This window comes from Podarcis gaigeae, assembly GCF_964106915.1.
Source record: "Podarcis gaigeae genome assembly, chromosome: 13".
NCBI lineage: Eukaryota > Metazoa > Chordata > Lepidosauria > Squamata > Lacertidae > Podarcis > Podarcis gaigeae.
In genome coordinates this window covers 15,272,248-15,294,099 of record NC_139689.1, presented here as the reverse complement: position 1 = coordinate 15,294,099, position 21,852 = coordinate 15,272,248, and the positions used below count along the sequence as shown (strand labels likewise).

The 21,852-nt window shown below is 43.2% G+C and overlaps 2 protein-coding genes and 2 pseudogenes across 5 annotated transcripts in view; all 4 read left to right on the top strand.

The window, feature by feature from the left end:
• Positions 1–21,852, top strand: part of LOC310829302 (angiogenin-2-like) — a 98,160-nt gene that overhangs the window by 41,732 nt on the left and 34,576 nt on the right. The gene's annotated exons all lie outside the window — the stretch shown is intronic.
• LOC310830701 (uncharacterized protein) lies at positions 159–4,309 on the top strand. Of its 2 annotated transcripts, XM_083710529.1 has the most exons (3): positions 160–245; positions 2,854–3,906; positions 3,957–4,309. In XM_083710529.1, exons 1-2 carry the CDS (start codon positions 236–238, stop codon positions 3,894–3,896), a joined length of 1,053 nt encoding a protein of 350 aa, XP_083566655.1. In that variant the 5' UTR covers positions 160–235; the 3' UTR covers positions 3,897–3,906; positions 3,957–4,309. The 2 variants fall into 2 exon arrangements, with proteins under 2 accessions (XP_083566656.1, XP_083566655.1); XM_083710530.1 differs by having other exon boundaries at positions 159–245; positions 2,854–4,309.
• LOC310830623 (ribonuclease pancreatic pseudogene) lies at positions 6,761–14,174 on the top strand (annotated as a pseudogene). Its single transcript, XR_014568592.1, has 2 exons — positions 6,761–6,898; positions 10,587–14,174. The product of XR_014568592.1 is annotated as a ribonuclease pancreatic pseudogene (transcript).
• LOC310830625 (ribonuclease pancreatic pseudogene) lies at positions 15,537–20,262 on the top strand (annotated as a pseudogene). The gene is made up of 2 exons (XR_014568591.1): positions 15,537–15,683; positions 18,470–20,262. The product of XR_014568591.1 is annotated as a ribonuclease pancreatic pseudogene (transcript).

Below are 21,852 nucleotides of genomic sequence, written 5' to 3'. Positions count from 1 at the left end.
TGGCAGGTGAGAAGGGAAGTGGGAGGGTTGTCTTGTGGTTGTTGTCACTGTTCATTATCTGAAAAAAAACAATAAAGCATGTACTTTGGTTCCAGTGTAAGTGGAGCAGTGTGTAGTTTCTCATTAATCCTTGGGCCTCTTCTATCCTATATAAACAGCAACTGTTCACACATTTCCCACATTCTCCAAAAAGAGAAGCAGCTGCCACCTATTACAAACTTTCTGTGTGAATACCATGGAAACCGGTAAGTCTTGGAGGGTTACTGGGCAGGAGCAGAGAGGCTACTTTAGAATTTGGGGCACAAGGGAAGGGTTGCTTCTTTGTTGACATGTAGTCTAACTTTATAATTATTGAGTGCCAATGATACTCTCTGTGTGATATAGAAGTTATGTGGGGCTTTCCAAAGGCTTTAGGGATTGGTATCTCTGGTCCCTCCAGCAATCAGAATTCCTTTCTTTACTCTCCACTAAATGTATTGAAACACCTTGCAGGGAGAGATCATGATGTGATCCAGAGGCAGAATTCTCATTTCTACCATTCTGAACTCATTTGCAACATCTTGGGTTTGGAAGTGGGGCGTGGGTATCTGGGAGAATGCTCTCCGTTTCAGTGGGTTGGCTCAAAGGAACCAGATGTGACTGGAAGGGGCTTCTGGGTAGAGCAACAGAGACGCTTGAGCTTCCTTAAACATTCATTCTGTAAATAGTCTATAAAGTTTATCTTATATTACGAACATCCATCCTGACCTCCAGATCACTTTCAGAATGCAATCCTATACAAACTGAGTGTTGCTAAGTTCTCGAATAGAAATGAGTAGGGCTGCATAAAGTCACCAGAAGACCATGGCTATCTTAATGCTTTGTGATCATGACTTTCATAAAGGAGTTTTTCACACTGTCTGACAGCTGAGTTAATTCCCCCCTCCCCTCACTCCCTACTCCAAGTGCAAATGTTAGTTTATAAATGTGGTAACTCCTGAGGATCTGAATGTATAATATTCAGTGTTTGAGTTAAAAGTTGTCAATCAACTAGTGGGATCATGTGATCTAATTACTGTACCCCATGCTTATATATATCTGAACAGTGAGGCTTTTGCTGCGTGTGTGGAGGGTACATTTTATGGTTCAAAAAGATTTTTGATTATGTTTCCTTTTACGGCTTTCGTTTCTTGGGTAAGGGGGTTTAAGAATGTGCTGAGCGTTTTGACGGTGCTTTTTTTTTAAAAAAAGAAACTATTTTCACCATTGGGAGATGAAATAAAGGACACTTAAAATAAAATAAATTAGGAGTTTTGCATTGTATGAAATGTATGTTCTTTTGCCTATCACTGACTCTGCTGTCAGGCTATTTTAATAGGACATCTTGAGCTCAACAGTTATGGCAGAAGAAGTAGGAGAGAGAAATAGCCACTTCTTTAATGCCATGCACAATCTTCTATTATGCCCCTCTTTTTATATTCCTGAATCAAAAACACCCAAAAGGTGGAGTTGAGTGGCTGATCAGACCACCAGCCCTAGTTTGGGGGAGGGGATTGTGCAGAGTGAGAAAGAGACCAAGAAAATGACATTCCTGCACACACACTCTCTGTTGAGCTGGAGCAAGATCCCAGGGGGTTCCAGATATTCACCCAGGGGCTGTGCTCCCTTGGAGAATTGAATACATAGTAGGGACTGTTTTAGCTTTAAGAAATATGATTTATACACATATTTAAACCTTCAGTCCACATGGAGGGAGTACAGATCTTACAGCATGGCAATCCCAAGCAGGGATGATCATCTGGTCTAAACCTCCTGAAGAACCATGAACAACGTTGGCGTTAGAGGGAACAAATCAGATGCCACTAGAAAATCCGTGGGGGAATAAAGAACTGGGAAATCTCTTCTCTCCCCTCCCCCACCAACCACAATAGATGTGTACTGTCCTCTTCTCCTAGCTCTGAACCTCAACAGTCTGGCACTACAGTACTATTGCATTAACTACCGAGGTTGAAAGTAGGCAAGTAAGTTTTTCTGCCCCTTCCAGGATGAATGGGAGAAAGGATGGATGGTGTTGGTTTATGCACACTATGAGGAAAAAAACAAGTCCAGATCTGAATTTTGTTCCTCTTTCCAAGATATTCTGAGGTATTAGGCAGTTTCTTCCCATCACAGCTGAGACAGGAAATTAATTAGAACAGCAGGCACCAACATAGCACTTATGGGTGCCTGAGTGACCTCGTATGGTTCCCACAAAAGATCTCAGTAAATATCCCCTCAAAATCCACTGTCTCAGCCTCTCCTTAAGCTTGACCACATGTAATGGGGCTTGAGTATTGAATGCCCACTCTCTCAGATGTTCTGAACAATGGAGCGGTGCAAAGAGCTTCTCTTTGTGAGCAAGCACAGCAGTGATGGATACAGGTGTTTTAGCCACACTGAGCCTTCAAAAAAGCATTGATTTCCAGCAAAATCTTGGTCTTTTGTTTCTCAAACAGCCATACCCTAAAGTCACTGGGCAAACTGCTTTTAAAACTGATCAGCCTGTCAAACGCAATATTATATTCCTTGGAAGGGGTGGGTGGGTGGGTCTCCTATCAAATGAAGAGAGAAATAGATAGAAAATATGTCTTGACAAGCAGAAGATTTTTGGTTCGTCTTTCAAAGCATCTCACAATTAATTAGTAATCATTTACCTTTGGAATTATATTTGGCTCTGGTAGGTATATTGTGTTAAAGCATTGAGACAGTTTTCCAAGACGTCAGCAAATTCTGCTAATTATTTCATTTTCATAAATAATAAAATAAGTAAATAGAGTAAATAATCATTTTGTGAAATCTTATGATCTAACTGAATACACTGCTTTCTTTTCCTAGAATCAAGCACCATGCCAGAGATAGTCCCTAAGAACAAAGCCCCAGGGGTTGATTTCTGTGGGGTAGATGAATATTACTACATTGTCCGCTCAGACCTGGGCTGCTACATGAGGTCCACCAATTTCCACAGGGGCAAAGACCTTGAAGTGTTTAGCCTGCACAGTTCCTGCATGGGAGGAGATCACTACTTAGCCCATCAGGACGGCCTATTCTACATAATCAAAGGAGACAACTATCGCCGTGTCAGCAACATGAATAAAGACCTAGATGCTGTAGTATACAGCCTCCATCCCAACTGCCGCGGAGGGGACCATTACCTCTCAGCCTCTAGATACTTCTATATCATTTTCCAGAAAAGAGGGGTTTACCGTATGGTCACTAATATGAATGAAGATACAGATGCAGTTGAATACACACTTCACCCTGCTTGCAAGGATGGTCTCTATTACTGGGGTGTCAAAAAATACTATTACTTTGTAAAACCTGTTGATGAATGGGGCATCCAGTACTATAAAAGCACCAACTTCCACGAAAATCTGAATGCTGAAACATTTTCCTTCCATAGTGATGTAGTGAATATGCTCCCTGGAGGAATGGCTATTACCTATGGTCCTGCTTATGGTAGATGGGAACCTATCAAGACCATTTCCAATGACTCTAGCACTCCCATTGTATGGAATAAGAAGATCACCAAGAAAGTGGGATACAACAAGCAGAAGATGGCCAGTGTGGAGCACAACTGGAAGATTTCCATGACTGCCTCATATCAGTCAGGTGCGCTCACTGAAGCCATTGCCAAGTACCAGTTCTCTCTCACTGCTGAGTATGGTGGGAAGAGGGTCAACACAGAGCAGGAAAACTGGAATGAAGCCACTGAGATCGAAGAAGCTATTAGTGTAACCGTGCAGCCCAATGAGAAGATGGACATATGGCAATACCAGCTGGGTTTGGGCAAGGAAACGGTTTTGTTCTGCCGTGATATGAAATTTACGAGTGATTTTACTCCACCTACAGATATTCCTTTGCCACCTTCCAATAAGTGAAAAGAAAAGTGTTAGGCCAAAAGGCACCCTCTCTATTATAAAATTTGATTGATTACTAAGGGCTAATATTTAGACAATATAGCACTTTCATGAGTTAAGAGGGAGTTAGATGAGTAGTATATAGAGATGCATAAACTAAACACAAAGTGAGATTAATGATTACTAGACATATTATATACTCTCATATAGACATACTAATCTCACTAGGCTACAGCTAGAAATGCATATCATAGTTTGTGCACGATGCTGGTGACCCAAGCTGAATGCCTTCTAGGTAAGCTACTATTTCCTGGTCTCCATAAATCCCTTTGCCAAATTTGTGCCTTCATTTTGCTTTGTACCTGCTGAACCTCTAATCCTGTTCCACTGTTGTTATACAAATAAAATAAAATGAAGAATCAATGGTTTAAAAATATGGGCAATGCGTATTTCACACTTGTGACAAAATGATTCACAACATATATAGTTTATAGTTTAGTTTATTATTTCTACCCTGCCCATTTGGCCAGGTTTCCCCAGCCACTCTGGGTGGCTTTCAACAGCACATTAAAAACAGAATAAAACTTCAAACATTAAAAACTTCCCTAACCAGGGCTGCCTTCAGATGTCTTCTAAAGGACAGGTAGTTGTTTATTTCCTTGACATCTGATGGAAGGGCATTCCACAGGGCGGGCGCCACTACTGAGAAGGCCCTCTGCCTGGTTCCCTGGAACTTCGGTTCTCACAGTGAGGGAACTGCCAGAAGGCTTTAGCGCTGGACCTCAGTGTCTGGGCTGAACAATGCGGGTGGAGACGCTCCTTCAGGTATACTGGGCTGAGACTGTTTAGTGCATTAAAGATCAGCACCAACACTTTGAATTATGCTCGAAAACATATTGGGAGCCAATGTAGGTCTTTCAAGACCGGTGTTATATCGTCTCAGCGGCCGCTCCCAGTCACCAGTCTGGCTGCTACATTCTGGATTAGTTGCAGTTTCTGGGTCACCTTCAAGGAAATAAACAACTATTTGCCTTTTTGAAGACATCTGAAAGCAGTCCTGTTTAGAGAAATTTTAAATGTTTGATTTTTTTTGGTGCTTTTAATATTCTGTTGGGGGCCAGCCAGGGTTGCTGGGGAAACCCAGCCAGATGGGCGGGGTATAAATAAGTAATAACTCTAACCATTGGCCATGTTGGCTGAGGGAGTTAGTATACACCTAAATCTGGAGGGCCATGTGTTTTAAGCATGCTGCTGGCCTGGCTAAGAATGGTGAGAGTAAGGCTCCTTCAGGAAGTTGGCTTGGAGGAGCAAGGAGTCAAGTGCTGGAGCCAGAGCAGAGAGAAGGAAACCGCAGAAGCCCAAAGGTTGATCGTGATAAACGCCTTTTGTCAAAAACCACATCAAACATTTATGCAAATACAAGGAAGAACATAGAAGTGTTTGCACTGTGTTTGAGTTGAAGGCTGGGTTTCTTTGGAAATGGAGCAGAGATTTCTGTAGAAGAAGTTTCAATAAAGCCGGCCAATCATAGGTAATAAAACAGGAGAGCACTTTTGTGTGTGTTTTTAAAAGCCCAGAACCATTGGCTCAGAAAGTACAATACAATGGCCCCTACATTTGTTGTTGCTGCCCCTATTTTCAGATGTATCTCCCTAGTAAAATGCTGCTCCCATTGTTACTGTTTGTCATTGGGGGCACTTTCCTGATAGCTGGAGGTGCCAGCATTTAACTCCTTCTTTAGCCTCTTTACCACCTTCTGTACATCCACTCAGAAGAAAGATCCATGAAGTTCAATGGTACATACCCCTTGTCCACGATAGCAGGCTAATTTTTTCAGTGGCTAATGGATGCTTCTTGACTACGCCTTTTTTTCCTAGGGAAGGTTGGGCAGTCTGTGGCCCTCCAGGTTTTGTTTTTGGACTCCAGTTCCCATAAGCCCCAGCAAGCATAGCCAAAGATGATGGGATTTCTAGTCCAGCAACACTTGGAGGGCCACAGGTTCCTCATCACTGCTCAAATGCATACGCATGTGAAATACTCTTCAAGCGCACAAAGACACCGCCATATTTACACACTGCAGCTTCCAGGATACATTTAAAGCCACCTAGAACATAGTACAATTTCAATTTTTCTACTATATCTTTGGCCCAAAATTTTGTAGCATAAAAAGTAGAAGGCTTCCTTCAGCAAGGCATAACCCCATTTTCACCTGAGAAAGTCTATCTCCTGGCTATTTGCTCGCCTCTTGCCATTAAGGCTCTTAACTTGGAGGCATTAGAGTTTCAGTGTGATGTGTTGGATACAGGATCAGACTTAGATGAGGAAATGCCAACTCAAATATTCTATGCCCTAAAATACAAATAAACAGGCCTCACCACCACCACTGCTTCCATAACACTGGAAGCCCAGATCACCCAATGAAGCTGCATGGTAGGAAATTCAGCGCAGGCAAAAGCAAGCACTCTCTCATAGAGCACACACTGAAACTCTGGAATTTGCAGCCACTAACTTGGACACCTTTAAAAGGAGATGGGGCAAATTCAGGGAGAATAAGGCTGGTTGAGTGCTATGGTTAGCAGGATGCCTGACTACACTGGCCTTTCAACCAACCCAGCATGGGTCTTTTGTGCTTCTTAGGATACTAACAATGGTTGATTCCAGTTCCACATTTCAGAGTTAAAGTTAATTGTGGCAAGTCAGCTCACAAGCTTCTGGTATCTGTAGTGGGTGGTTAGGGAATGTTTGAGATGAAGTGGCTACTCAAAGAGTCTCTTGACCTAGGAATGAAGATTCAAAAGTAAGGATTTCCTCATTCCAAACTGAGCTAGGGCACAGCTGTGTTGGAAGAGATCCATTTTTGTAGGAAGAAAGGAGTCACGGGGCCACTCAGAGGGAGATTGGGCAAGCCCTAGAATATAAAAATGACCTATCTAAGCCAAAGTGACCAGAGGAGAAAGGCAATTCCTGTCCAGCAGACTGGTCTTCTTATCGTCACACCTCCATTATTATATTTTATTCTGAGGGTAAGTAGGAAACCATTATATTCTATCTTGTGCTGTGATATTTGCTTCCATGTATTCATCTTTAGGGGACGCAGGTGGCGCTGTGGGTTAAAGCCTCAGCGCCTAGGACTTGCCGATCGAAAGGTTGGCGGTTCGAATCCCTGCGGCGGGGTGCGCTCCCGTTGCTCGGTCCCAGCGCCTGCCAACCTAGCAGTTCGAAAGCACCTCCGGGTGCAAGTAGATAAATAGGGACCGCTTACCGGCAGGAAGTTAAACGCCGTTTCCGTGTGCGGCTCTGGCTCGCCAGAGCAGCGATGTCACGCTGGCCACGTGACCCGGAAGTGTCTCCGGACAGCGCTGGCCCCTGGCCTCTTGAGTGAGATGGGCGCACAACCACAGAGTCTGTCAAGACTGGCCCGTGCGGGCAGGGGTACCTTTACCTTTTTATTCATCTTTAATGGAGAGAACCCGGCAGAGGATGGAAACCTTGTCTCCTCTTGTGCCCTTTTTATAGCAACATAATTTTCAGAAATCAGCAATACCCCCATTTGTTCTACCTGCACCTCTTCATGCTTTCCCTGCTTGTGGATCTATGTGCAATGGGGGCTTTGAGACCATACAGTCAGGTGTGCCATTTTTAGTTGAAACTTGTTGTGGAGATAAGGTAATGGAGATACAGTAGTACCTCGGGTAACATACGCTTCAGGTTACACATGCTTCAGGTTACAGACTCCGCTAACCCAGAAATAGTACCTCGGGTTAAGAACTTTGCTTCAGGATGAGAACAGAAATCGTGCTCCGACGGTGCAGCAGGAGGCCCCATTAGCTAAAGTGGTGCTTCAGGTTAAGAACAGTTTCAGGTTAAGAACGGACCTCCAGAACGAATTAAGTACTTAACCCAAGGTACCACTGTATTTACCACATGTGGTGGACATGCAGGAAAATCAGAGAGTTTTGGAATCTTATTTATGATGAGCTGGAAAAGATCTTTAAGTTAACATTCTTAAAAAAGCCAGAGGCCTTCCTACCGGGTATTTTAGGTAAAGGCATTCCAAAAAAAATTAAGAGAAATCTTTCTATACGCCACAGCTGCAGCCCGAACACTGTTTGCAATTAACTGGAAGGGGCAGGGGGAGTTCCAACTTTATCAGATTGGCAAGGCAAATTACAGGAATATGCAGAAATGGCGCAATTGACCAACAGACTGAGAGGCAATACAAGACAATCATTTATTTAAAAATGGGATATGTATCAGAGTTATTTACAGAAATAAAATAGTGGTATAATATCTTTGGCAGCATTTGAACAACCCTTGTTTAAAGTAATTGTTAAGAAATAAGTTAATGAGTACAAATTGTGGTAACAAGGTATTAAAAAATACAGAAAGAGTAAGGTTATAACGTTAAGTACATTCAATACTAAAAAGAAAGTTTACATTGGGAAATGATAGGAAGTCTACTTTATGTTAGTAAAAAGATAGGGAAAAAGTGATTACATAAATTTAAACTAAGTTAAATTTTTGTGAATCCAAAGAAGAGTATTAGTACATGGTTGTTTTCATTTTTGCTGAATTAAGAGTGTGTATAGTATGTATATTATGTACGTTACTTATGAATTTCAATAAAGTTATGTTAAAAGAAAAGGAAAAAGAAAAAAGAGAGAAACTTGTTGCGACAGATCTGGGGGTCTTTTCCTCATTGGAAGGTCATGTTTTTAAAACACCCCAAAAAAGAACCAGGATAGACAGTCAGCAAATAGGATGAACCTCCTCCTGTGCCTTAGTCTCTCCAGGTGCCTGGAGGTGTCAAACCCAAATTTAGACTGGACCTCTCCTTTCAGGCCACATATAGGAAACACTTGAAGACAGGAGCTTTAGAAGTGAAGCAAGCAAGCTATTGTTAAGTTGGCTGAAAAACCTTCCTTTTCTCCAAAGTATTCCCACATTAATCTGTTTTATATTTGCAATTTTTTTAAAAAAATATGCTGGTGGGAGGGCAGTTTAGTTTTAGTTATGACCACTTTTATGTTTTATATTTCATTTCTGTACAGTGGGACCTTGGTTCCCAAACTTAATTTGTTCTGGGAAGTCTGTTCCAAAACCAAAGCGTTCTAAAATCAAGGCGTGCTTTCCCACAGGAAGTAATGGAGAATGGATTAATCCATTTCAGACTTTTAAAAACAACCCCTAAAATAGCAATTTAACATGAATTTTACTATCTAATGAGACCATTGATCCATAAATGAAAGCAATAATCAATGTACTGAACTATAAAATAAACAAGACAGTATTGTAGATGATAAAAATTAAAATTATTTTCTTTTCTTATGTGCACTGATGATAGTCATTGTTTGGATGGGGGGCTTTCATCCATTTCTGAAGTCAAACAATCAATCAATCAGTAGCTGAACTGGGTTCCATGCAGTCACAAAAACAAGGAGCAAAAATAAAGCCCCAAGCCACAGTCACAAGTCAATCCCATAAAATGAAGAACAAGTCACAGTCAAAAAAACGAAAAAGCCACACAAACAAAAACGCAAAAAAATTGCAAAAACAAAAGCTCCAAATATCACTTCTGTGTTGCTTGGGTGTTTGGGACTCAACAGGAAGCCTCTGATTAGCAGCGGGGAACTCGATTTACAAATGGAACACACTGAACAGCAATTGGAACATGTTTTGTTTCCAAGGCAAAGTTCACAAACCGGGACACCTACTTCTAGGTTTGCAGCACTCTATTTCCAAGTTGTTCATAAACTATGCTGCTCTAAAACCAAGGTACCACTGTACACCACTTAAAGGTAAAGGGTAAAGGGACCCCTGACCATTAGGTCCAGTCACGGACAACTCTGGGGCTGCGGTGCTCATCTCGCTTTATTGGCCGAGGGAGCCGGCATACAGCTTCCGGGTCACGTGGCCAGCATGACTAAGCCACTTCTGGCGAACCAGAGCAGCGCACGGAAACGCCATTTACCTTCCCGCCAGAGCGGTATCTATTTATCTACTTGCACTTCGTGCTTTCAAACTGCTAGGTTGGCAGGAACAGGGACCGAGCTCACCCTGTTGCGGGGATTCGAACCGCTGACCTTCTGATCGGCAAGCCCTAGGCTATGTGGTTTAACCCACAGTGCCACCAGTGTCCTTGTACACCACTTAGGTACTCCTTAAATGTAGAGCAGTTCATACATTATTAAATAAGGAAATAAACCCTACTTAATGACCTATTTCAGTGTTGGGAACATTCAACATATTGAACCACCAGCACCCCACCTACAGCCTGTCTTGATACACATCATCATCATTTATTAATTATACCCCACCCATCTGGCTGGGTTTCCCCAGCCACTCTGGGTGACTCACAACAGAATTAAAAACAGAATAAAAAATCAAAATTAAAAACTTCCCTAAAGAGGGCTGCCTTCAGACGTCTTCTAAAAGTCAGATAGTTGTTTATTTCTTTGACACCTGATGGGAGGGCGTTCCACAGGGCGGGCGCCACTACCGAGAAACCCCTCTGCCTGGTTCCTTGTAACCTCACTTCTCACAGTGAGAGAACTGCCATAAGGCCCTCGGAGCTGGACCTCAGCGTCCAGGCTGAATGATGAGGGGAGATGCTCTTTCAGGTATACTGGGCCGAGGCTGTTTAGGGCTTTAAAGGTCCCTAAGAACTAGTTGGCACTTTAACATTTCCCTTTTTATGCCTCCTCTCTGTAGTTTGCAAGACCCCAGCATGCTGGTCTCCAAGATCTCCGGCTCATTACTGGCTATCCTTCTTGGGTTTCTGATGGTGCAGTCATGTGAAGGACAGTCCCGAGAAGATTTTGAATGGAAGCACACTGATTATCCAAAAAGCTACTCAACTTCCCACCCTGACACCTACTGCAAGCGGATGATGCTTCAGAAAAGGTTGACTCGATATGTTTGCAAGGACGTAAATACCTTCATCAATGACCGCCCTGTAAATGTGGTACAAGTGTGCAGAGGCAGAGGGATTCCCCATGGTAGTGACACCGATAGCACAGACTCCTTCGATATGGTCATCTGCAGATACACAGGTGGTCCAGCTCCTTATGACTGCAGGTACAGCGGCACACCTGCACACTCGCGCATTCGTGTGACCTGCACCGGCATTTACCCAACACACTATGTGACTCAAATGCGCTAGGCAATGTGTGATACAACTCGCTCTCCATTTACAGAAGCCAGAAGTCTGAGGATGCGTTGGCTACAATTTTATTTTCTGTCATGCTTTCTCCTCAATATATCTCTGCAACATGCCCACAATATAAGCTTTTACTGCTTCAATAGTTACTCACTTACCCAGGGAATCCTGGCAATGTAGATCTTCAAAGAGCAGCTGTGGGAAATACCTTTGCATGACATTTCTTTACCCCTGTTCTATTATACCAGGGGTAGGCAAACTAAGGCCCAGGGGCCAGATCTGGCCCAATCGCCTTCTAAATCCATCCCACAGACAGTCTGGGAATCAGCGTGTTTTTACATGAGTAGAATGTGTGCTTTTATTTAAAATGCATCTCTGGGTTATTTATGGGGCATAAGAATTTCTTCATCCCCCCCTTCAATATATAGTCCAGCCCCCCACAAGGTCTGAGGGACAGTGAACCGGCCCCCTGCTGAAAACTTCCAAGTTTCTCACCTTCTCAGTTCTCCCTTTCCTAACCAGATATAATGAATACACACACACACACACACACACACACACACACAAATAAAATAAAAATCTGAACCTCCTTTAACCTGGAGAGGCATTGCCCGTGACCCCAGCCTCAACCCTGAAAGTGACACAACAATTCAAGAAACTTTGAAAAATGCCGAGCTGTTGCTGAACTAATTAAAGCAGCATAAAGATATTTATGGTTGGGTTTATGGTCCACACATTGAGCAAATCTGGTGCTGCCTGGTTGAGACCTGGGACGCCAAATCCCCATTCAGCCATGAAGCTCACCTTGAGGCAGTCACTATCTCTCAGTCTAACCCACAGAAACCCACATCTGAAATTACAGGCTTGCGTCGTGCCTTCAAGTTGTGTAGCAGGGCATAGAATTATATGTGCTACAGTGATATCTGGGGTGGGGGACACACAATATATTGTAGATGGGGTGGGGAGATTGATCGACTAAGATGAGCTTCATACCAGGGACTGGTTTATACATCAGTTTCTAGAGAAGGGAGAGAGGGTGTTGTGTGGTGGTTAGTTTAGAGGGTCAGATAAGTATTGTGAAGACTTTGAATAATCACAGACATCCCCAGATGAGCTTTACACAGAATTGTTCTGAAAATATAAAGGAGGATGAGGGAACAACCAATGTCACCTTGGGCTCCCTGGAGGAAAACAGGCGATATAAATGCAATAAATAAATAAAATAAATAAATGTGGGGTGGATATGGATGAAGCCAGCCTCCCATTCCATCTAACTTGATGGTGCAATTTTACTTCCCCTCTCTCTTGTTTTTATCTGAGGACATTGCAGGAAACCCACCTGTGAAATTACAGGCTTGCGCCATGCCTGTAATTTCAATAGAACTTACCTTGCCAAACTGGAGTCCAACGTTATTACTCAACCCTCAGCCAGAATTATAGGGGGCAGTTGTGGGGAAAGCAGTTGGCAGTTAAAGGGATTGAGACATCATTTCTAAGGGGGCCGTTGAAGGGAGGCAGGAGAAGGCTGAGGAAGTATCTCAAAAGTCTTGATTAGAAAGCTGAGCCTTTCCATTATTTCACATTTGGCATATAGCACACTTACCCTTGTACCAGTGTGTGTGGGGGGGGGGGGACAGCAACACAGACACTCTGGTTCTATGCAGCAAAAGCCACTTTTCCTGAATAAAATCAGCATGATATAGTGTGTGGATATGACTTCATATCCCTGCACGGTTGTGAAGCAGACTATGATAGGGGGAGGCATCTAGATCTGGCATCTACAGGAAATCCAAAACTTCAGCCTGAATTTTGGGAGGGCTTTAGTGGAACTTCTTCCTCCTTTGGGAAGCGGAGGGCTCCCATGCACACCAGCAGCCTCTTTGATGCTGCCAAAGAGCTGTGTGGTGCTCAGGTCAAGGTGATCAGCAGAGCGCCCACCAGAGTGCTGGCAAGTTTGGCCATCTTACCAAAATGCACCCTCCACACCAAAAATATCCCAAATGTTCCCATGAAACATGTGGCCATGAAAGTGTGATGACCAACACCCAGCCTTTTATTAACCCTAGATCATCCTGAGACCTCATACTACCTGTCAGTTGAAGGGGCTTATGTTATGCATCATTATGTTATGCACCTCAGGCCCAGGGCCAAATGCGGCCATCCACACCTCTGTATTTGGCCCTTGGGGGTATTTTCACACCATCCTCTCCCCAGCAACACACACTCTGTCATGGTCCGGTTCACAGGCGAGCAAAGTCCTGACAGGGGAGGTCAGGACCAGGGGCAAGATAGCGGGCTAGGAGCAGGAGCGGGGGTCAAGAAGCCAGGATTCAGGAAGCCAAGGGTCCGAGGGTCAGGAAGCAGGGAGTCAAGAAGCCGAGGTTCAAGGATCAGAAAGCAAGAAGTCCAAGGCAGGAAGGGTGTAGCTGTGTCAAAGAGCTAAAGGGAAATGCTGACCTTATATCCCTTCCCAGCTCTTGCCACCAGGTGCAATGAGTTACCAAGCGGCCTCACCTGTGAGGCCACACCTTGCCTCTTCAGAACAAATTTAGGAAGGCCCCAGTCCTGCAAAGTCCTATTGGTCACAGGGCCTGGCTCCTGTGCACACATACCTGACACACTCTCTCCATATGCTTACCCCCTCCCCAGGTTTACTTCACACCCAACTGGCTGCAGTGGTGGATTAGGGGCTCTCAAATTTCAGCAGCGCCCTGTGTGATGCTAAAATTGAGGGGACTCTTTGTGGGGGCACCACATTGTTTTGGTGCCCCCCTGCAGCTCAGTGCCCAGTGTGACCCTAAAACCACCTCTACTGGGTGGAATGTGCCCTCAAACTCTGACAATGCTGTTTGTTCACCTGAATAGAGGCAGGAAGGAAGGATCGGTGTATGTATGCAGAAACTAGGCTAATGTACAAATATAAAATCCACATCTGTTGTTCTTCTGACATTGGCCTCTGGCCTCTCCCACCACTCAGGGCCGGATTTAGGTTTGATGAGGCCCTAAGCTACTGAAGGTAATGGGGCCATTTATATGTTCAGCTGTCCTTTGTCAACAACAAATTGTCGCTGTTTTTTTGTGTTGAATATATGCTATATGGTAATTTATGGACCTATATAAAGCCATTTGCACTTAGCAAACTATGTTTTTTATTTATTTCTTTATTTTTTAAAAAGCTGAATTGAGACATTCCACCCATGCAAAAAGGACACAAATAATTAAATGCCCAGGGCCTGCTGAAAAAGTCCATTTTTGCCTGTCGCCTAAAGATATGTAAGGATCACATCTGGTGAGTGCGCTCTGTAAATGGGGACCCGCCACTCAAAAAGCCAATTCTCGTGTTGCCACCTTCTGGACTTCCCATGGAGTGGGAACATGAAGAAGGTCCACAGATACTGATTGCAGAGTCCAGGTCAGTTCAGAGAGACAGACCTTGAGGTATTAAGGTCCTGAAGCACATTAGAATTTATAGGTCAGAACTAGCACGTTGAATTGGGCCCAGAAACTAATTGGTAGCCAGATGGCCAGGATTGGTATGATATACTCAGACCTCCTTGCAAAAGCAGATCTAGGTGAGTGTGACCGATTCAAGGAGCTTCTGGGGTGTCACGGCAGATGCCAAAACCATGAAGTCCAACAAAAGCCAAGAGGCGGGGAACACCAGATTTTGGCATCACACAGGACACCACTTACATTTAAGATGCCAAGGTCCACCACTGCCATCTTGTCCCGGTTAGCAACCTGGTAGCCAAATTCTGCACCAGCTGCCATTTCTGAACCATCTTCAAAGGCAGGCCTATGTATAGTGAATTGCAGAAATCTAACCTAGAGGTTAACGTAGCATAGACAACAGAAGTTAAACCATCCCTGTCCTTGATTCAGACTCTGGAGTCTTCTTCATCAGTTGGGTGGCCTTGAGAAAAGTACCCTATTTCAGGTTAGCCCACTTCACTGGGTTGTCATAAACATAAAGCGACACAGCTCCATGTACACTGATGTTTGGGGACCAGGCTATCTGTGGAATAGACTGCACACATATGATCAGCATATGAGGCCTACCAGTAAAAGTTGCTATCTTCCCTCCCCCGGTAAATATATGTGGCCCTATCAAAACTAGTTTTTTTAAGAAAAAACTGCAGACTGCTTCTTATTGTTGTTGCAGTCTTCAGGTAATCAGTTATTGTCCTATGCTTGAAGAATTTTTGCTGCTTCTGATTGTAAATTATTATAATTGCATTGATACCTTACTTGCCATTGTTTTCAGCTTTATATGTGTTTAAAACATTTATTTCAGTGATGTCGCCTATCAGTAATGCCCACACAGTCACCTCAACATTTTGAAGGAGAGAGAAAGAAGGAAGGAAAGAAAGAAAGAAAGAAAGAGCGAGCTCTAACAGTTTATTCCTCATTCCACTGTATTTCTCATTTACGGGAAGCTTTGGAAACATGCAGCCAATGGTGCAATTTTCAGATGAAAGCCCTCTGTCCTCCTTTCACCATCTATATGTTGCAAGTGCTTGATTTTTTTCCCTCTTTCCCCCCTCATCCTGGTCTAACTGAAACCTATATAATAATTCAGACAGCAGCTTGAGATACACTTGCTTCCATAGAAAGTGGCATCCCATACCTTGAGACTTCTCTGAACTTGGGTGAGTTGGAAGCGGACATTCACAAACTTGTGCCTGCTGTTTTACCCTTTAAGGAAACTGAACTTTGACTGTCCCATGTTAAGGAAGCTTTCTCTTCTTTCTTTAGTGGGTAGAGTTGAAAGGATTTTTTTTCTCCCCAACTTATTCTCTCTCTCTCTCTCTCTCATTTCTGAATTGCCTTTTGTATGGACCTCAAGCCTACCATAAAAGCAACTAAAAATATTTTTTAAAAAAACAGTCCAGAAAACAAGGAAGCATATTTACTAAGGGATATATTCTGTTGGGGCTCCTGACAGTATTGCCAGGTTTATGACATCTGGCATCTTTATTGTGTGGTCTGTTATTTGGAAGGGCTGTGGCCCAGTGGCAGACCACATGCTGTGCATGCAAAAGGTCTCAGATTCAATCACTGGCGTTTTCATCTTGGACTGGGAAAAGACTCCTGCCTGAACCTCTGGAGAGCTACTGCCAATAACTGGAAAGAATACTGATCCAAATGGACAAATAGCCTGCCTCGTTATAAAGCTGCTCCCTGATGCACTGTCTTCCAGTGGCTGCCAGCACTGTGCTTGGCTTCTCTGAGAATTGCATCTTTAATGTTTTCTCCTCCCCTCCTCCCCCCCTTTTTCTATATAAATATTACATACATGCCAAAAAAAGAGTAAAGTTACACAAATAATACAAGTTACCGAATACCAAAAAGCTACTAATAGGGAGAAAAAATACAAAAAATAAGAAAATGATACATGTTGAAAAGAAAAAAGAAGAGAAAGAGAGAAATCAAAAGGAAAATAGAAAAAGTTGACTTCCTTCGACCACTATACAGTTTATATGATCCGATATCTTTAGTTGTTTGTAATCATTTTGCATTAATATAGAGACTATTTGCTTACCTGTGGAATCTCTAGAGACTAAGCCAATTACCGTATTTTTTGCTCTATAAGACTCACTTTTTCCCTCCTAAAGAGTAAGGGAAATGTGTGTGCGTCTTATGGAGCGAATGCAGGCTGCACAGCTATCCCAAAAGCCAGAACAGCAAGAGGGATTACTGCTTTCACTGTGCAGCGATCCCTCTTGCTATTCTGGCTTCTGGGATTCAGAATATTCTTTTCTTGTTTTCCTACTCCCAAAACTAGGTGCGTCTTGTAGTCTGGTGCGTCTTATAGAGCAAAACATACGGTATAATTTTGGGAAACGACTTTCTTCATAAAATTTGTAAAGACATCCCATTCTCTCCAGTTTTTTTTTTTTTTTTTTTTTGCATCTTTAATATTTTCTAGCAGTGAAGTCCACCCATTAGTTGCAGATCACACTGACAGTTGTGGCGTATGTCTTGGGGTGAAGCCACCCACCTGGCGCTAGTATCAATGCTGCTTTCCTGGACAGGGCTGGGACAGGGCAGTGGCACGGTTTGATCCACACAAGCGCATCAGCAGGAATACTAGATTGGTCCTGCCAGTGCCACCATGTGGCCAAAAACTCTTGCTGCCACCCTGCCCTGCTCCAAGCCCTTTCAGGTACGTAGCAGGAATGCAGGTGCCAGGAGGACAGCTCCACCCCATCACACGTGCTGTGGCTACTGCACATTGAGCTGATAAGTCCTGTCTCTGGGTTATAACAAAGCTTATAAGATAAATGTCCAGGGTATCACATGACAGTCTGTTCCTAAAGATACAGACAGACAGACAGACAGACAGACAGACAGACAGACACACATACACACACACACAGAGAGAGAGAGAGAGAGAGAGAGAGAGAGAGAGAGAGAGAGAGAGAGAATACCAGATCTGAAACAATGAAAACAGAATAATGCCATTTGGATTTGAGGGTGGAAGATAATGTTTGTTTATAGAAAGTGGCTTTGTAGGGCATTATATTGAAATGGCTGTTTATATACAGTGGTCAGATGAAGAATCAGAAGTTCTTCCATTTCTGAACTTTATTCCCCCCCCTTCCTCCCTCTCTTTTTTACTCTCTTGTCTATTTCTTTTTCTTTATTTCTCTCTCTCTATGTCCCCTGCTTTTCTTTCTCTCTCTTTTCTATGTTATTATTGTATTTAGATCAATGTTTTAGTTTTGGACAAAAAATGAGATATTTGATATTTCTCTTTATAAATCCTAATAAAATGTATTAGGAGCAATCTGGGTGAGTCTTAACCTCTTCTGACTAGAATTTACCCATGGGGATTTTTTCCCGGTAGTATTCAACTAAGTACCACTCAGAGTTTGTCATACTCTTTAGTTTCATTGGGTCTACACTGAACAGGACAACTGTTGAATACCACCCTTTATTTGGCTAACATACAGTATAAAGGCCAATCTGCTTAATTTGCACTTTTTAAAAGAATATGCAAATAGAAACACAGCTACCCCTTTGAAATTTATACTTCTCTGAATTTTGCAATACATTTCTCCAACCAGAAATGCTTATATTACAGAAATGCTCATATTAGGGTGAAGTGCACATATGAAGGCATATATTCGTGAAAATAACATGTAAAAATGCATTATATTAGAGAAATGTGTTTTGAAAGAAATGTGCATTTTAGGTAAAACTGCTGACAAAAATGTGTGTGTTAGGAGAAATTGGTGCTAGAATGCTGCTGAATGTTCTTGAGGACTTTCTAAATCAATAAATAAATTGCAAACAAATGTGGAAATGCAGAGAATGGAACTTAAAGTTGGGGAGGGGTGAGAAACATCCCTATCAGTGCCTCTTATTTTATTCCTGAAGAAATTCGCTCCTTGCTTTAAAATATCCTCCTCTTCTTCCTTCTGCTCTATAGATTCCACAGCCCCACCATGATCACCACCAAAGGTTCTTGCTGGCTGCTGTTGCGTTTGGCCGTCCTCCTCGTGGTTCTGCTGGTGCAGTCCAGTGAAGGAGCAAGCTACCGGGATTTTGCGAACAGACACATTGATTATCCGAAAACCGCAGCAAACAACCCCAATGCCTACTGCAACTTGATGATGGCTCGGAGAGGACTGAACAGGCCGGTCTGCAAACCCACCAACACCTTCATCAACGGCAATCCCCGCTCCGTCCAAGCAATCTGTGGCAGAGGGGGGACTCGCTTCCGGGGCAATTTATATACCAGCAGGAGTCGCTTCCGTGTGGTCGTCTGCCGCAGCACAGGAAGATTCCCCAACTGTAATTATCGTGGCAGGGTGCAGTCCAAACGAGTACGTGTGGGCTGCAGAAATAGATTGCCTGTTCACCTTGACAGACTAGTGTGATGCAACCCACCATTCATCCACAGGAAGCAGAAGTCTGAGGACATTCTGGCAACCGTTGAATTTCTCTTTGCTTGCTGCTTTCTCTACCGCTTAACTTTGAGGGCATATCCACACTGCAGGCTTAAAGTGGATTAGCAATAGTTCCTTCCTATGAAATGTAGACCTGAGAGGAGGAGGCAGGAGTCACCAACAAATATTTATGGGAGTCACTTCTTTGCTCATTCAGTTCTTTTTCTTTGCTTTCTGCTTTTCCTACAATGTACCTCCACAGTGCAGGTTTAAACCCAGTTTAGAAATAGTTCCTTCTCCCCAGGGGCCCCTGCAGAACTGTAGGTCTGAGAAGCGGAACTAGGGGAATTAAACTGTTCCTAACTCAGATCTTTTTTTATGTGGTTTTCAGACTTTTGCCAAAGGTGGAAAGATGCCAAAGAGGCACAACTTTTGCACTTTTAGTGGTTGGGTACTAAAAGGAATAATCGCAGAATGTGTAGCTCATCATGAAAGCTAGATCTGCTGAAATTCCCTTTTCTACACAACTGTTCAAGGTGTAGGACACCTGCCCTCTTTTACATCTGGTGACCCTGCTTTTATCTCATGATGATATCCCCTCTTCACCTCCTCCGGCATCCCTCCCTCAGCACCCTCATCTGAGAAACATAATGCATTTCAAACGAGTCAATTTGTTCACTGAGAAACTGAAACAGGGGTGGAGAATCTGTGGCCCTCTAGTGGCCATTTGACCTTAACTCCCATCAGCCTAAGCTAGTATGATCAATGGTTATGGACGGTGGGAGTTGTGATCCTTCAATACCTTGAGGGCCACAAGGTTCCCCAATGGCATTAACGCTCTGCTTCACCCAGGCGTGTGTATTGCTTGATTTCTGTATGCATCGTCACTCCCTAGCAGTGACTGGGAGCTGAAAGCATGACCTTCTCCATACAGATACACTAGGGAATGCGGCCTGAGAGAAGACCTTCTCTGTGACAGTCCCTAAGGTGTTAAATTCCCCTTTCCCCACAGGGATGTTTCTGACACCTATATTACAAAGCTTTCACCTTTGCTGAAGACTCATCTCTTTGCCCTGGTTTTCGACACCTGAGATATTTGTTTTTAGGATTGTAAATTGTTTCAAATGGTTTTAATCCTCTATTGTTACATTGTGGGTAGCATTTTGGGACAATATGATGAATGGCAGGCAAGAAATCTATAATCAATGTTAATAAATAACACTTTCTCCTACCTCCTCCAGTCTTAGCAAATATGTATCTACTTGTAGAGGCCTTTGCTATCATAAGCACCCTTGCTTTAGCATGCAATAAAATGAATTTTTGCAAATGCAAATACTGAAACGGTGTTTCTGTGTCTAAGAAGTTCTTAAGTGTGAAGGCTGTGGCAAACTCTGTCGTGTGGGTAATGCACTCTGCGCATGCCCGGAGAATTCCTTCTTCATTCTATGGAAGTGGTTAGCTGTGGAAGAGAAATGAGTACTTGTGTCTGTGAAGTAATTCATAAGTACTGGGGCCCTGCTTTCCTTCTCCTTAAAAATCCCTGGTCCTGAATGTGATAACTGTGCCCCTAAAGGACCAGGTATGTAGCCTTGTGGTCATTTTGGACTCACAGCTGTCCATGGAGGCACAGGTCAAGGGCCACTTTCTACCAGCTCTATCTGGTATGCTGACTGAGACCCTACCTACCCACCCACTGTCTTGCCAGAGTGGTGCATGCTCTGGTTATCTCCCACTTAGACTACTGCAATGCGCTCTACGTGGGGCTACCTTTGAGGGTGACTCAGAAACTACAACTAATCTTGAATGCAACTTCCAGACTGGTGACTGCGAGCAGATACCGGGAACATATAACACCAGTTCTAAAAGATTTACAGTGGCTCACAGTATATTTCCAAGCAAAATTCAAAGGGTAGGTGCCAACCTTTAAAGCCCTAAATGGTTTTGGCCCTGTATACCTGAAAGAGCATCTCCATCCCCATCATTCAGCCCAGATACCAGGTCCAGTCCTGAAGGCCTTCTGGTGGTTCCCTCACTACAAGAAATGAAGTTACAGGGGGCCAGGGAGAGGGCCTTCTTGGTGGTGCTGCCCTCCCATCAGATGCTAAAGAGACAAATAATTATACAACTTTATAAAGACATCTGAAGTTAGCCCTATATTGGGGAGTTTCTAATGTTTGATCTTTTATTATTATTATTTATATTCAGTTGGAAGCCTCCCAGAGTAGCTTAGGTAGGATATATCATGATGATGATGATGGTGATATTTCGGCCCATTTATCCAATCTCTTAAAGTCATATTGAATCCCAGTTCTGTATTCTGTGGCATTAGCTACCCCTCCCAGATGTGATGAGCATAATCTCAATTCCTGCATCCAAGTAATTCATAAACAACGGGACCAGGAAAGAACTGTGCAGCACCCCACTTGTCACTTTCTTCCATTAGTGAGCATTAGTGAGCATTCTGTGTTGATGAGGAACCATTAGTGAGCATTCTTTGGATTCAGTCAGTCAAATCCACCTATCCTTGTCCAGAAAAGAAAAGAAAAGGGCGGGGGGGGGGGGAGAGTTGCAGAATGGAATGGCAACAGAAAACCAGTATATCAAATTACAATCCTACATCACTAAGTATCAGATGATATTTAAATACCCCAGGCATTTTGTTGGCTTAGCTGAGAAGTGCTTGTACTCTGAACTCTTGGTTGTTGTCACTGTTTTTCAGGGCTGAACATCTCTGGAAATTGGGCAGATAAGTAGATAAGAGCAGTCCCAGTGAAGCCTGCCAAGTGTGAAACCTGAACAAGTAGAGCATTGGAGTTTCTTTTTCTTTCTTTTTTTTTTTTCTTTTAAAGGGCCAGGATCATTTGCTCAAATAATGGTGCCTACAGTTGTTCCAGCTGTTAATACATTCTGACACATCATCTCA